The 12617-nt window shown below is 41.1% G+C and overlaps 1 protein-coding gene across 1 annotated transcript in view; it reads right to left on the bottom strand.

The window, feature by feature from the left end:
* The window catches only part of usp43a (ubiquitin specific peptidase 43a), a 104305-nt gene that overhangs the window by 88426 nt on the left and 3262 nt on the right, over positions 1 to 12617 (bottom strand). Inside the window, exon 2 of the mRNA XM_020610985.1 lies at positions 5994 to 6158. Coding sequence (XP_020466641.1) covers positions 5994 to 6158 — 165 coding nt within the window. The remainder of the gene's footprint in view (positions 1 to 5993; positions 6159 to 12617) is intronic.

Genomic DNA, 12617 nt, shown 5'->3' with positions numbered 1-12617 from the left:
CCTAATCTGACATACAGTAATTGCTGTCTCAAAAGACAAACGCTGAATATGCCAGTCCTGGCATTAGTTGGTCTCTTGTTAATCAAATACTAAGACTACTAATTCTGTAGTATCAATGAAATAAAGTTTGCTTACTGAGTTCTGACTGAGTTCAAAACTGTTTTAAAAATCTAAAATTCTCTGAAGTGCAAAACTATTAACAAGCACTGTTTGACTCCCACTCAACAACTTTACTCTCTGGGATAAATACCTTCTGTCAGGTCCGCTCGGCGCGACCTGCCTCTCTTCTGCCTTTCTCTCTCCTGCTCGCTCTTTTTGCAGGATCAGCGCCTCAGCTGTGTTGCATTTTGTAATTAGTGACTTGTGGGTTGTCGCGCATTACTGTAATCACCCTCCTACCTTATTTATACCTCTGGCAGATGCGCCGCCATTGCCGGAGCATTAACGTGCATACGCTGTAACAGCCCTATAGTCGTGGTATGTAAATGGTAAATGGACTGTATTTTTGTATTTGTACGTCTTTTTTTTTTCCCCGCTGACAGTTCCTGTGCTGTGGATCGCATTTTGTACATTGGTTATATGTTAAGTGTTATACGTCCACTCTGACAGTTCCTGTGCTGTGGATTTCCCTTTTCGTCCGCCTGTCCCCTTGGTTAGCTTGTCTATTCCCCTGTCCGACCTGTTCCTCCCACTCTCCTGTTTTTTTTTTTGCCATTAGCCTGTCTTCTCCCCTGGTCGTCCTGTTCTCCTCAGCCGTATTTACTCAGCCCTGGTTGTATGTGTTCTTCGACTCTGTTCCTTTTTGTGATTCCCCCACCATTAAAACCACCATTTTTACTAGCACCTGGGTCAGCAGTCTTGAGTCCTACCTCAGTTCTCCCTCACCCTCCTGGTGAGGGAGACTAACCATAACACCTTTAATAAGAAATTGAATTACTTATTATACTTGAACTATTTATGGAACTTTTGCACCACTTCTTTCCAAATGAATGTTAGTGGCATTCTGCAACAGCAGTTATTTACTTGAATTCTTTTTTTAATTTTAGATTTTCTGCACTGTCTCAAAAACACCTCTTCATGGTTGTATGCTCATTGAAAAGGCCAGTCTGTCAAAAATATTGTTCTAATTCTTTCACAGCTTTTGTTAAGATGCAGAGCCAAATATTTTTTGTTTTTTTGTTTTTTTTTAATGGAACAGAATGATTTTCTTGTTTGCTTAAAGATAAGGAAGTGAGTGTTATATCTGAGAATTAATGCCCTTTTGACTGACACTGACAAGGAGCTGTCTGATCAAGGGCCCATCATCCTCTGCCTGATTCATCTCATTCATCTGCTCTCAGCCCTCTGAAGAACATGAAACCAAAGTGAAGAGCGATCAGACTCACTTTTCCTGGCCCTGTTGATAAGAGGGCTCGCTTGCTTTACCACATCCACTGACACAGTATCTAAGTCTTTACAACTGGCTCCAGGGCCAAGGGATTTTTCCTCTTCCTCCCTCCAAAGTCAAACCTCCTGGGGCTGAAAGGCCGACCACTATGACATTTAAAGTGGAATAATGCATACGTAATTCTTTTGCACTGCACTGGCTGACTTCCCATCCCACTACTGTCCATATGGCGAGACGGATGAGTTTTTAAATGCACTTGCTCTAAATCCCACTCATGGCCTAAGGCAAAATTTAACTACTCTCTATGGGTTCACTCAGTGAACACTGGAAATTTATGTGAGCTTGTTGGTTTGAGCCTTTTTTTTCCCACCAGACAAAACAGGATAGTTTAGCCAGTCCTCATATTTGAGATCTGCTCAGCCCTAAGGGGAGAATGTAATGCACCAGTTCTGAGTGTGATTCTGACCTTTAATATCATATAATCTGCCACGGCTCACAGGCTCTGACAGCTATGTTTTGCACTGCAACTAGTAGGTCAAGAAAAAGCCTCTCTTACTTTTGTAGCTAAAGCTTTTCTTCCCTAATACTTGCTGGAAGACAAAAGTAATATGCAAGCCAATGAAATGATAATCTGCTCTTTTCAGCACGTGCTTGTTTTTCTTATATATTTAAATACCTATTTTTACACTGTTTATCTATCATCAACGGTGAGAAAAGAATAACGATAATGTGAGATGTGTGGTTTTCTATGAGCCAGTAAGGAATGCTGCTGCTGTTGTGCTAGCGAAGAGAGTGGGAAACCAAGCGAGTTTAGCAAGATCCAACTGAAAGGAGGATTAACATTACTGAGCTGCCTTTCTGTGTTCACAGTGTTATGTTGCATAATGTTACTTGGGTGATGCTGTTTGACTGGTCACACTGCTCATACAGCAGGTATGCTGCACAAACAAGGTTTGTAACTCTGCTGGGCTCTTCTGCATGTCGCACTATAACACAAGGTGATTACAATGTCTTGCATAATGCACTACACCAGACGTTAGCTCATACACATTTTATACAAATACAATGTTATATGGTCCAAACAGGTTTTGCAATAAATTCCAGGCTTGTGGCGCTTACAGGGTTTTTGATTTACACTGCATCAATGAGGATTTTAATTCTGTGGTCATTTCGAAGGCTGTAGCAAGTGTGAGGATGTAATTGACTGTATTATGTTGTTTCTGACATTCTAACCTACATTTATGTAGATGTTATTCTGTGCAAAGGGACCCTAAAAGGTTGGCTGTGTCTTTGAGCCTAGCTAACGGGAGTCCAAATAAATCAATAAATCCATCCATCATTTTCTAAACCACTTAGCCTGTTTATGCTTGGAAGCAGGCTGACACCTACAACATCCCCCGAACGCACTGCATTGAGAAGCAGGGCCTGAAGCCTGAACTGGTCATGGCCTATCACAGTTTAGACTGGTAGTCACATCTACAGTATACCCATGCTCACACCTTGGGACAATTTATAATGCTCTGTTCACCTACAATGCTGTTTATGTCACTTGACTTTTTGAAAAAAGCACCTACATAGGCACACAGTGCTAAATCAATAAATGCAGTCTACTGTATATCCACATGGATTTGCAGTTCACAGACGAATGTGTTACCAACACATACAAAAAATTTACATATATAAACACAGAGCTTACATCATCTATTAAATGCCACAATGCTGGAGCCAGTCCCAGAGAATATATCATGACAAGAATAAACATCATGAGGCTGTCGAAATGTGACAGAGGCAGGTGATGCAGAGGTTGTAAGAAAAAAAGAGCTGTTTTCCCAAAGAGGTTACATAAATTGTTTTATATTATACAACATAAAACACAGACAAAGTACAGTATGACAAAGGTGTCCTCAGTAGGGTAAAGATGACTGTACACCTCATCTCATTTTGTTAGTTTAGCCTGCTCCACAATCAAAAGTCAATGTAGGATAAACTGTGGGCCGAGGCACTGTTCACTACATGTCTGTACAACTGATAGGGAAATGTTGATACTGTTAGGTATCAACAGCTCAGCATGACCTTTATCATCCTACCCTAACTGCCTGTTACCCAGACTCCAGTGACAGACAAAGCAATCAAAGTCACTTTCCTTCCGCCATCTCCCACTCAGCTCAGCCACCACTTCATCTCACTTTCTGTCTGTCCTTCTGCCCTGCCAACAGACATCAATTATCATCTGACTTGCAAAGGTTATGCGGAAGGATTTATAGTCTTTATTCTCTCCTTGTTCAGCTTATCATTTACAAAGTTTTCTATGTAATTCTACATAGGAAAACATGTTTCTAGAGCAAGGGAGACATTAATTAGGTGATGATTCAACATAACTCATTGTAATTCTTAGGATTATTAGTGAAGTGTGTTACAGTAAGAGCTAGCGTGACTGCTGCCTCAAATGAATGGGTCCCATCTCATGTGAACATCTGCTGTGTGAAAGGCTTGTTGGGATGATTTTACAAGTTTACTACAAGCTATATAGGGATGTGAGAGTCATGTAGTTAACGTCAGGGATTTATTAATTAACTAAATGTTCAAAGTTTACTCACTAATCCCAGAGCATTAGATGAGTACAGCTTTGAGACAACTAAGATGTGGATTTCTGTAAGAAATGAATACTGCCCAATTTCAGCTCACTATATGCATGTGTGTATTAGTTTGTGTGTTTATGCTTGGTTATGTGCGGTTGTGTTAAAATGTTTTGAAAATGTTTTGTACACAGATGAGGACACCGGATTTTCTAAACCCATACAGGAGCATGTGCTGTAATCTCCAAAGCTGGATTGCCAAGATTTTCATAACACATCAGCTGTGTAAGCATGAACGCACTGCGCTACATGAATGAAATCAATTATGGTATAGGAGAGCATTTCATTTCACAAACTCAGACGCGTTCCCTCCTGGTGTGAAAAAGCCAGTGATTTTCTCATAATAGCAGCGGAGGAAAAGCCGGCTTTGTGATTCACTGGCAGCGTAATGAGAGCTACAGCCCTAAGCTCTTTATGTAGTAGAAAGGCTGCCTCTATTAGTGCTGCTGTCAGAGAAGGGGAGCTGGGTACTGGGTGGCAGCACGGTCACAATTACTAATAGGAGCAAAGGTGAGGCCTGGTGAGGCCCAGAGTGGAGCCATAACCAGCAGCGCTGCTGCCAAACTCCAGGCCAAACGGGAGAAACAGGGTGATACTTAGTGAATGTAATTAAACACACAGGGTTTGTTAAAGCAGAAGTTGATCACAGCAGGTCTTCATACTCAATATAAATGTCATTATATGCACAAAAAGACGCACACTCAAAAAATTACACATTCAATAACGTCATCTATTATACTATATGTGCAAGTTTAAGTGATCTAAACATCCATGAAATTAAAGAGGTGTAAGTACTGGAAAACCCCTGCCCTACTACAGCTAAAGATCAGTAATCACTGATGGAGCTGAAATTCATAAAAACAAAAAAGTAAATAAAAGTGCACAGAAATAAATCTGTCCAGAGCTGGCAGAGGTATGTACATGCCAAGAATAATTTTTTAATAAAATACACATTAGAAATATCCTTCACACTACCCATTTCCTATGCTGTATTGTGTGTGGGATCAGGGTATGAAACGTAACGAGACGATTTTGTTTGCATGGTCACATGCAACTCCACTATACATCCATATATCAACTTAGATTACAGTACAAAGAAATTGTTGGGGGGGGGATCCATCCCTGGATTTCCATACAACCTCAGTGGGCCAAGTGGAGGATGACCCAAAGCAGCAGATTATTATTTCTGCTTCGAAATCACTGATGCAGTAAATAAAAAAAGTGAGTTTTTGAAATGTGACTGGTTGGACAATGTTTAAATGGTTGTAAATTCTATAAAGCCTATGTATTATTAATGTTGCTGCCGTATAATAACACTGTATAAATACTGATGTATGTATTCAAGCTTAATAGCATTATCCACACACTGCTTTTCAAATATATATTCAGCTAGGTCTCTTTCCAAGTTCTTAATGGCTGAGCGCACCCCTCAGAAGTTATTATTATGTATTAAGAGAGTAGCTTGTCTGGGGCAGCTCAAGGACTCAAACTGTGTCCGTGACCTGCTCACATTTAATGACCAGAAGAAATGATAGTCAGTTGACAGCCAACATAAAAGCTGACTGCTGTTAGCAGGCACAGATCAATATAATTCCACTTATTGAAATTAGCTCTGCCATGAGCTTATTCTGCTGAACAAATTATTTAAGGTTTGTTCAAGTTGTCAAGAAAATTAGCTCAGAAAAAAAAAACTTTGTTGTTGCCATTGAAGAAAGTGATAAAAAAGACACAGGAGCTTTGTGTGTCTGTGTGTGTGTGGGTATGACAGATAGAGAGGAGAGGACACACATGATGAGACTCAAGAAGTGAGGATTTTCACCTACAAAGTTAAGCTATCATTATAAAGTGGTCTTGAACTATCAAAACAAGCAAATGAAAGCAGTCACAATACAATGCAGTCACTGATCACATTTAGTATTCTATACCAGTCACGGCAGCAGCAGTGATAAACCCCAACAGTGGGGACTCACCTTGGTGTTGGCTTTGGTCTTGCTGTTGCTGCTGCTACTGTTGCTGTTACTGTTGTGGCTGGGATTGGCATCTTCATGAATTCTGTCCAAAAGCCAGAGGAGGAACTCGAGGGCATCGTGCTGGGAGTTTCCCCGAAACTGAGAGCCGTATTTGGCCACTATGCTCTGAAGAGAGAGGAGGGACAACATCAGCAGTCTGTCACTCTGGATGATTTCAAAAGTCATTAAATACTGACATCCTTCCTGACAAAATGAGGTCATGATCACACGAAGCAAGGGAATTTGTCAGTTGTGAGTTAGTACTGGTTTTGGCTCAGGGACATTTCAATCTCATCATCACTAAATGCAGACTCATTTAAGAGCATCTGTCAGATATTATGTGGTTATTATAAGATTGCGTAATAAAATCTTTGGATGTTGCACTATGGAAATAAAATTGGAGCTTTTTACACTTTGGCTAAGTTTGCTGTATTCTTGCACAGGATTACAATTAAGAGTTAATTTATCAGTTAACTGATTTATCATTAGGTCTCTAAAATATTAAAAGGACAGGCATGATTTGTGCATACCCTCATGTGTATGTAGAGGGACTCAAGGAAAACTATGGAAATTTAAAAATTTCTGGTTCATAACATAAGGATTCTAAATTACCCATCATATATGACAAAGAAAAGAATCCAATCCTTAGATTTAAGAAGCACCTGCAAATAGTTGGCCCTCAAAGGCTTTTTATATTAAATTCAAATGCACCACTAAGGACAGAAAAATGTCCTTTTCCAAATACACTTTCAGCAGAGTTTAAATAACGTAGCTGTACTGCTATTTTTAGCTACATAACAGCTTCAGTAAACAAACTCAGACACACCGGTACTCCGCAGCCATTTGTTGTGCCCAATAATAACAACACCTTCACACACTGCTGATGACTCATGCAAAGGATCTGCATACCCTGACAGGTGCTACTAAAAAAAAAAACAACCTGTCTGTCTGTTCAATTCTGAGGAAGTCTCTGAGATGTGAGTGTACGAGCCAGACAGAGAACCACTGACGGCACTGATGCCACAGTGGGTGGCTATGCTTCTTCCTCTCTGTGTGTGACTGACAGGATCCACGCTCTGCTCTGCACCTCATTAAAAATCATCACATCATACCTGCAGTATCCCAGTATCTAAATATAAGCATGGCAGTGAGCCCCCCACCCCCCAACCTGACAGAGACAGCCCACTAATGAGCTTCATCACTATGAGGAGGCACTGACAGGGGATGGATGAATGAGGGACAGATGGAGAGAGGGGGGAGAGGCTGACTGAGTTCCAACAGATCTGCATGTGTTGTTCTGCCCGTCTATTCAATGCACAGCACAGTTGTAGATGGCAAAGAAATGAAAAGTGAGAAAGCAAAGGCAGCACAGTTTATCACAGGGGCAAAAATACAAAGGACAAGAGGGGGATGGAGAGTTTCCAAGGTTACAGGGACCTGGCAGTTATGAGGTTACGACTTCATCCAGAGGTGTTGGGAGGGGGGCAGGCCCCTGCTGCTTTCTCTCTGTTTGAGTACGTGTGTGTGTGTCACAGCTGGGGACAGCGGTTTTGCTCATCTCTTTGATACTTGTTTAGAGTGTTGTCTCTCAGAGCCACACAGCCTAAAATGCATTTTTTTAAAACTGGAAAAATGGTAAAGCCGCATTCCCAAGCATCAAGTTGTTTTTAATTGATTTTGTGCAAAGGGGGAAATAAGAGAAAGCAAACTGTTGAGCACGAGGAGGGCTGGAGATACAAAGAGAACAGCAGGTAGGCTGAAATGTTGAGTTATGCAGCAGACACTGCACTGTTCAAAGCCAACTTGAGTGCACCTCTGGTGGGATCTTAAGTGCTTGTTGAGTAACCACTTTAGAACTAGTCAAGGAGGTGGGAAGGAGCACAGAGCTTTTGGTAAGCACTGTTGATCGGTTTAGACCGGGCCATAAATTTCATAATCTGAAGCAGAAGGCCATTTGCCCTTTGATTTCATAAATTTTTGGAGGGTACAAAGGGCACTTGACTGGGCGCCAAGGCCAAGACAAATGACATGTGTACGTAGCTTATGTATACAGCCCGAGCAGTACAGTCACAAACTAGGGTTTGGTGTTCACGATATACATGACATCAAAAGAAATACATGATACAATTAGGATAGTAAATGGTGTAGGTCATTACAATTATCACAAAAATAACAGCATATCAATAAGTAGCCTACATATCAAAATGTAATGGCAAGAAAATACTTACACTCTGAATATATACTTCATCCCTAGAAAGTAATATGATCTAGGGAAGAAATTCCTAGTGAAGGACAAGACATATGGGTGTGTGGGGACAATAAAAATGTAAATGTCCCAGAATACATAATCAACATATATACAAAAATGATTTCAATAGAAATGATACATATAAAGGCCAAACATCAATAGATATAATAATATAGAAGAAAAATATCAAAAATCTTACTATTACTACTATAGCACCACCTTTATCTGCTTTTTGTATTGTTATATCAGAATTAAGTTCTAACTCCTTTAAAGCTTTTCTTTTTAGACAGCTTAAGTTGTCCTTAAACATATGGGGTCTCTTAGACAGTATTTCAAAATTTCTTTCTGCTATTAGCAGATAGAATAACTTTACGTATAAACTTAAATGCGTCCACGTTAAGGGATGGAGACGATTAGATGGAGAAAAGGTAAAACGCTTACTAAGAACAGAAATGTGACATTTAGATAAGAGAGCTGATGAAATATAAATGTGATGCACACTCTGAGCCGAAAACAGCACAGACGTAGTGAACATGAGGCACAGAGGTTCAACCAACAGTTTCTAAAAATGTTATGTTACCAAGTTAAAGAGTGAATAACCTTAAATTCTACAGCATATTATGCCAACTTACATGAACCACGGAAATTTTATGAGAACCTTCTCCCGCCCGGGTGAACAGCTTTACTAAGCATCGTTCTCCTTAATACATCCATAAACACACACGTATGTGAGTGACTGAACATGAACGATCATTACAGAGATCGCTCCTCAGATCTGATGAGGGCACACCAGCCACTGTGGCCGTGTGACTCCAACAGATATACAGGGCAGTACGGCCAGATGCCAGGGCAACGACAGCCATGGCCGCTTGGACGGCATGGAATTTATACCCTGGTTTAGACCAAGGATCTGATTCTGAGCCCACACCTGAGTGGACCCAACCCAGTGTGATGGGTTGAGGCAGAATTTCTCATAATTCTCTCCAACTTTAAGCAACCTTTGTTTCATTTATTGATTTTACTCATCACTAAATTCGAGCACATTAAACAAGGCTGTATAGACATAAAATGTCCTTACTTTATTTCAAATCAATTTCATAACTAGAGTTTGAATTTGACAGAATTATTCACTAGTTCACTTCATCAAAACACCAGAACATTTTAGAGACTGACTGGGTTTGGTCTCAACTCATTTCCCCCCCAGGAAATCCAAGTACAAATGAGAACAGAAGTACAAGGTTATATCTGAGGAGCTGGCCATTTCTTTTGATTTGATTGTCTCTCTTAGCAAAGAGAACAAAACAAAATAATCAAGGACTGGCGTTTGTTCCATAAACAAAGGAAGCAACAATGAAGAAGACCAGCTGAAGATAAGAGAATGACAAACATCATGACCTCCCAGCGCTCAGCAGAGGAAAGATGAACCGTGCCTCCAAACTGAGAAGTCAGTTGTCACTGTCCTATCTTAATACCTTTGTTTCAACTCACACCATTACCACCTTGTACACTCCCCACATCCACTCTCCTACTCTGTAAACAATGAGAGTTCGGAGTGCTGGCAGGCCAGGAATTAACTTTGACCATATATCAACCAAATGACCCTCCTTTCTCTCCCAAAAAAACCTGTTTACACTGTGTCACGTCATCACAGTCTGGCCTGTCAAAGTGACTAGACAGATACTGACAAATTAGGATAGGGCATAACCTTGAGAGGAACTGCTCGTGCTCTTCTTTTCCACATCACAAACACACCAGAACCCTCCAGGTGTGGCTGCATTGAAGCTGGATAAAATCTGTCACTCCTGGCTGCTCCATTTGCAGTTTCATTTTTCAATGGCCTGGTGTTGTCGGCTCACCTCTGCTGTTGGAACAGATTGGACGCAGGGCAGTCATCACTTACAACCTCCACTTATGCCACTCTCACTCTTCTTATGGTGTGTTCATCTGTCCCCTCTCTCTCACACACACAACCCCGCTACCCTCTTCAGTTTCTTTCCCTCTCTTTGTCTTTTTCCATCTCTATCATAGGATAAACATTCTCTCTCACAAATCAGCCCCAGCTGATCTCCACTCAGCACACCTACCCCTGGAAAACACACACACACACACACACAGATAAGCCTCTCTTCACAGTCTAACACCTGTCCCTCCCTGCACTTTCCTCCTAGCATCCTTCCAAGTCAGATTTCAGGCTCTTCCTTTATGTTTCATCATATTGGATTCACGTCCAGAACAACAAACGACAGGCTGATATTTACACGACCAATCTAGATGCTACATGTTGGAATCAGACCTACAGTTTCTTCACAAAGCTGAGAAGCTCAGAAATCCCTCAGTAATGGTGCCAGCGAGTAGGCACTGAACAAAGTCTGCGTGTTTGCAGATGCCCCCTGCAGATTTACAGGTGATCAGAAAGAAATAAGCAGGGATATGATATGGCAGCTCCTCGGGCTCCACTGAAACTGAAGCTACAACTGAGTGTACAGGAAGCTGTAATGTGGCATTCTGGCAAGAGCTGTATGCCATGCATCACACAACATACAAGCCATTTCCATGTAGGAACGTCATCCCTGACTATTCCCCATGAATCAGTGATGTCATTGATTTATTCCCATGGCTTCCTATACCTTGTCATTCAGGTTTGGTACATTCTGTAAATCACTGGAGGGATGATAAACCTGTATAGAAAATGGCCTCAAATTGTAGTGTTTACACAGATCCAGCACAGACACATTTCTCCTTGTGTTTCTTTATTGGCTTTGGTCACAGTGGTGTAGCTACTGTATAATGCAGTGTGGCTCACTGAGTCGCAGGGATGCGTGATGTTTCCAAACAAAATATATGGTGGCTCTGTCACAGTGCTTGTTAGTAGCCTAGCTTGTGTTATAAGTATGAGATGAAGTGTTTGAAGCATTATTACTACACATTCACCTCAACAGTGGAGACTTGGATCTTATCGCATGTCTGTGGCCAAGTCTATTTATCGTGTGCTTCAGACAAAAAGTAAAATCTTCTAGCCTCATAATGGTGACATGACACTGCTGAAATCTTGAAAAAGGTCCCCATCTGCTCTGCTGAAAAACTGCTGCAATCAAACTGAAATAAGATGCAGCCCCACTGTGCATATTCAGCACAGAGAGTCCAGGTGGTGCACATCCCCACTGATATGTGTGAGTGTTTATCTGTCTGTCCACAAACAATGTCCACATCTTGAGCATGAAGAGTGAGAGGTCCTTGAAGCAGAGCAGAGACAAGAAAAGACAAACAAACCATCAGTCTCACGGCCCTGCCTGGCTGTCACACACTTCCTGCAGCCCCAGAACAAACAAAACTACTTAAAGCACCAGGCTTCATCTTCTCCGGCTGAGCTCCCAGAGCTGCATTCTGTCAGGCGGAAAATGATGATTCCAGGCTCCTCACTACAACTTCTAAATGTAGTTACTGTATTATTAAATCCTTTAGGGTAGAATTTAAAGCAGTAGAAAGAACAAGCTTGATCTGTCCAGTTAAACTGATGTGGACTTTTGAGCAGACCAATAAAAAGACACTTCATTCCTCCAGATTTCATCAACACCAAATGTGTAGTGTGGCATTTAGGGCAAACTTTTAAATACCTTTAGCATTTTTGTAGCAGCTAAATCTGATTTTAAGGATCAGGAAACTGTAAATATCAGAGTACTACAAATACTCACTGTACTCTTTTTTGTCAACGGCTAAGAAAGTAAACTTGTTTTCCAGCACCAAGTCAAATGTGTCAGGAAGATGCACCAAACATTTATTTAAATGTCGACGTAATTCCCGGTTGTATCTTTGTAAAAAGCCTGAGGCCATTCTGGCACCTTCAGTTAAGGCTTTGTGACTTCTACTGACAGAGTCATAACCCCAATCCCAAAACAAAAAAGATAGAAAAAGTATTAGAGAAAAGTTTCATTTTTCACTTCTTTGCAAACAAAGGTCTCTCTTTAAGTGTGGATACGGGTAGTACTATTTATCAGTTGTTATAGTCGTATGTCCCTTTTGTTCAGACGAGGGGCGTCTTATGAAAATCACAAGAGAGCAAATAGTTTTGTTTATGTACAATCTCCCTATCTCCCTCCCACTTCCTCTTGCCCTCTGAGTGCACGCCACTGGCAGCGTCTCAGCAGGAGGCATCCTCCTTTTCTACACTTGCTACAGTAAACACCCTTCTACTGTTTCACCCTGGGATGAGCAGACAGACCCAAATCACTGTGTCAACGCAATGAGGCGAGGCAAGAAACAGGGAGTGAAGGACGATTTCTATTTTTTTTTTTTTTATTGCAGCCAGCAGTGATGAGAAGCACTAGAGCAAAACAGAG

The sequence above is a fragment of the Monopterus albus genome, unplaced genomic scaffold, assembly GCF_001952655.1.
Source record: "Monopterus albus unplaced genomic scaffold, M_albus_1.0 scaffold108.1, whole genome shotgun sequence".
Lineage (NCBI taxonomy): Eukaryota > Metazoa > Chordata > Actinopteri > Synbranchiformes > Synbranchidae > Monopterus > Monopterus albus.
This window is presented reverse-complemented; position numbering and strand designations above follow the sequence as displayed.